This window comes from Belonocnema kinseyi, chromosome 4 (assembly GCF_010883055.1).
Source record: "Belonocnema kinseyi isolate 2016_QV_RU_SX_M_011 chromosome 4, B_treatae_v1, whole genome shotgun sequence".
Classification (NCBI taxonomy): Eukaryota; Metazoa; Arthropoda; class Insecta; order Hymenoptera; family Cynipidae; genus Belonocnema; species Belonocnema kinseyi.
Window position 1 is genome coordinate 31,078,597 of NC_046660.1, and position 3,655 is coordinate 31,082,251.

Consider the following 3,655-nt stretch of genomic DNA (forward strand, 5'->3'; position numbering starts at 1 on the left):
GTGATATTTGGAAAACTTTTTCCACTTTTTTCCTTTTTTGTCACAGAAAATCACACAAGACTTGAAATTTTGTAAAAAATATTAAACTTTAACCACAATCGTTCAATCTTCAACAAAATGTTTATTTTCTACAAAATAGTTGAATTTTGAACTAAGGATTCTTATTTTTAAACCAATCATGAAATATAAATTGGTTTGAGGCTTTGACTACCTAATTATGTAAGCACTTTGATGCGAAAATGAACGTCAGTATCTCCATGGTCTCGGAAGTGTCTATTAATGTTGGCCCACAAACTTAATTATACAAAAATAAACAATCTGTTGACCATAAAGAGAACTGTTTTAAATAACATTGTTCTTATGAAAAACTCAATAATTTACAAATCTGATGAGGTCCGGTGTCGACGGATCAAACATGTTTTACTAACACCACAATAGACATAAACTACGGCCAGTAGAAAAAAACTATAAGACCTGCCTTCAAACATAGAATGGTATAATTTGCACTTTAAAGACTTAATTTTCACCCAGAAAAAAGTGTTCACAGAATAGTTCAAGTTTTACACAAAGAATTTAATCTCAAATTAATGGAATAAGTTTTTAACCAAGCACATTAAAAAACCAAGTGGATGCATTTTGAATCAAGAAGAATAATTTTCAACTATAAAAGATGGACCTAATACAAAAAATATGAATTTTTAACCAATTTGTTGAATTTTCAAACAGAAACAATAAATTTTTTACCATAATAAAATAGTCTAATATTAAGTTAAAAAGACATAGTAAAGAAAAATGTTCAACAAAATAATTACATTTTTAAGAAAAGAGATAGATCTTTAACTGATGAAGTAAGTTTTCGAGATAGTAGCGCAACCTTCAACCAAAACATTGAATTGACAATCAAAGGTATTCATATTTAACCACAAAACATACAAAGACAACAATTCACATCAATCTTAAACCAAATTAACGAATTTCCTATTAAAATGGATCAATTTTTAATTAAAGTATACATATTTTCAACTGGAAATAAAATTGTTAATTTCAGAGACAACAAAATTTATTTTCAGCCTAAAAAGCAAGTTTTCAACAAAATAGTTACATTTCCAAGCAGAGGTGGATCTTCAACTTATAAGTTAAATTTTCATCAAAGTAGCTTAAACTGCAACCAAGCATTTAAATTTACCAACGCAATGGTGAATTTTTTAACAGAGAATAGAAAACTAACAACAGATCACATAAATTTTGTAAAAAGTAATGCATTTTTAAACTGAAAACAATGAAATTTCAACTTAGCAAGAAATAGTTAAATTTTCGTTTAAAAAAGTTGATTCGCAACCAACAAAAAAACACTTTCTTATAAAAAATTTTAAGTTTAAACTGAAGAAATTAATCTTCAACTAATAAAATGTATTTTCATTAAAGATATCTATCTTTCAACCATGAAGTTAAAAATCAAGAATAATAATTTTTTACCAAATAATACACAGTTAAAGCGAAACACATACATTTTAAAATTAAATGTTGAATTTTTAACTAAAATTGATCCATTTTCAACAAATGATGGAATAGTTCAATTTTCAGTGACAAAAATGTATTACAGACATGAAAAACAATTTTTTTAACAGAAAAGTTAAATATTTTAGCACCAAAATAAATGCTTAATACATTGATTTAGCTTTCAACAAATTAGTTACAACTGTGACCAAAAAAGATGAATTACACAGCCCAACAAACTTTTACTGATTTTGAGTTACAGAAACGTAACTATACTTTTCCGAAGGATTTTGGTTCGCTGAAACTAAATGTGGCTTCAGAATTGCTCCACCACGTCAGGTTTTGAGATATTCTAACCTAAAAGTGCACAAAACGCTGTTTTTACTTATTTTTGAGGTTATGTAGCCCTGCAGATAACTAAAAATATATTGACATAACATAGACGCGATTCACCCCGTTAGTTTTTCGAATAGAGAACAAGAATAATGTTAAAAAGTTATTTAAAATTTTACTTTTTGTTCCTGTTTATTCAAATACCGAGACCAAACTATAAAAACTTGTTGAGAAAGATTAAAAATAGCTGCTTTAAATCAACATATGTTACGGTATGTACTATAACATTCAATATTACAAACATGAAAACTTGTACATAATTAACAGAATGTGTGTACTTTTTTAAGAAAAACAAAATCTGCAGGGCTTTGTAACCTTAAAAATTGACAAAAACGGCGTTTTTTGCACTTTTAGCTTAGAATATCTCAACAAACCTGACGTGATGGAGCAATTCTGAAGCCAGATTCAGATTCAGCGCACCAAAATCCTACGGGAAAGTATAGTCACGTTTCTGTAACTTACCCTTGTTGCACTGTGTTATTAACGAAAAATTCAATAGTTTAATTTCCAGATAAAAACTATCAGCTTCGATTCAAAAATAGATTAGTTTAGTTTTCATTAAAAAAGCATTAACTCTACATCCAAATTTTTCACAAAAATATGTAACCCCCCCCTCTCCCACAATAGTCTGACGTTTTTTAATGGTCTTTGATAATAATATATCAAACGAATTTTTTCTAATTTTTAAACTAATTCTTTTCATTAATAATTTTCAGAAATTGTTGGCTGTTACTACGTTAATAATGAAAATGAGCAAGTTGATCCAACACTAAACATAGAGATGATCGATGTGTCTCTTTGCTCTCACTTATTTTACAATACCGCTTTTATTGGCAAAAACGGTTCTGTAGAATTGCTTTATGAATGTACAGATTGTCCAGGTATGGAATGGAATTCATTTGAAAGGGTCAACGATCTCCGAAAAAGAAACAGACGCTTCAAAACCTTAGTTGCCATGGAAGAAGCAGTAAGTGATGAAAATAATAAAGAAATTAACAATAAGTAAGTTTTATATTTGTATTCAATAATTTAAAAAATGGCATATTATTTAAATTGAACCGCTGGCGACCAAAAGGGGACACGGCCGGATTCAGCCTGAGAAGTATTGTCCTGAGTGTCAATTTTAAAAATCTTTCTAATTTTAATTTTAAAGACTGATGCTTGTAGAGAATTTCAAGGCGCATCTTTTTTTCCTTTTGCAAAAATTTATAGGTTTCGTAGTTTTTGAGATAATGGGTAAAAAGTTGATTTTTTGAAAACGAAAAATTCCAATCTTTTTTCACTTCAACTCGCGCTAATTTAGCCAATTTTTATCATTTCCCGAATTCCCCAATACAAAGTACGTGTTTAAGTCTTCTGAAACTATCTAACAAAGAAAAACGAGAATATTGTAATAAACAAAAAAGTTCTTAATTTTTTCTGAGGCAATGCAAAAATCATGAATTTGAACTTTCAAGTACCTCGTTTAACGAACGAATTTTAAGCTACGGAAAGCTTTCAGTGAGATAGTTGTTTATTAAGGTTCGAAGAAGTTTTCTGGAAAGTCTTAGATCAATTGGATTAATAGTTCAAAAATTATGAATGTTTTAAAATCCAAGCGGTAATCTTGACGCTGCCCAAAAACGTGCCTGGCCGGCTACGTACGCTCTGCAGCGAGTGACGTGAAGGTCAAGTCAATCTTACCAAAACAAATGCACAACAGTAACTCCAGATATTATCATTGAAATAATTTATTTATTAAACATTTAACATATAATATTATGCA

At 29.1% G+C, this 3,655-nt stretch overlaps 1 protein-coding gene across 1 annotated transcript in view; it reads left to right on the forward strand.

Annotated features, from left to right (window-relative positions):
- LOC117170818 (probable chitinase 10) overlaps positions 1 to 3,655 on the forward strand; it is a 7,080-nt gene that overhangs the window by 223 nt on the left and 3,202 nt on the right. The window contains exon 2 of the mRNA XM_033357860.1: positions 2,607 to 2,857. Within this exon, the coding sequence (XP_033213751.1) occupies positions 2,607 to 2,857 (251 nt within the window). The remainder of the gene's footprint in view (positions 1 to 2,606; positions 2,858 to 3,655) is intronic.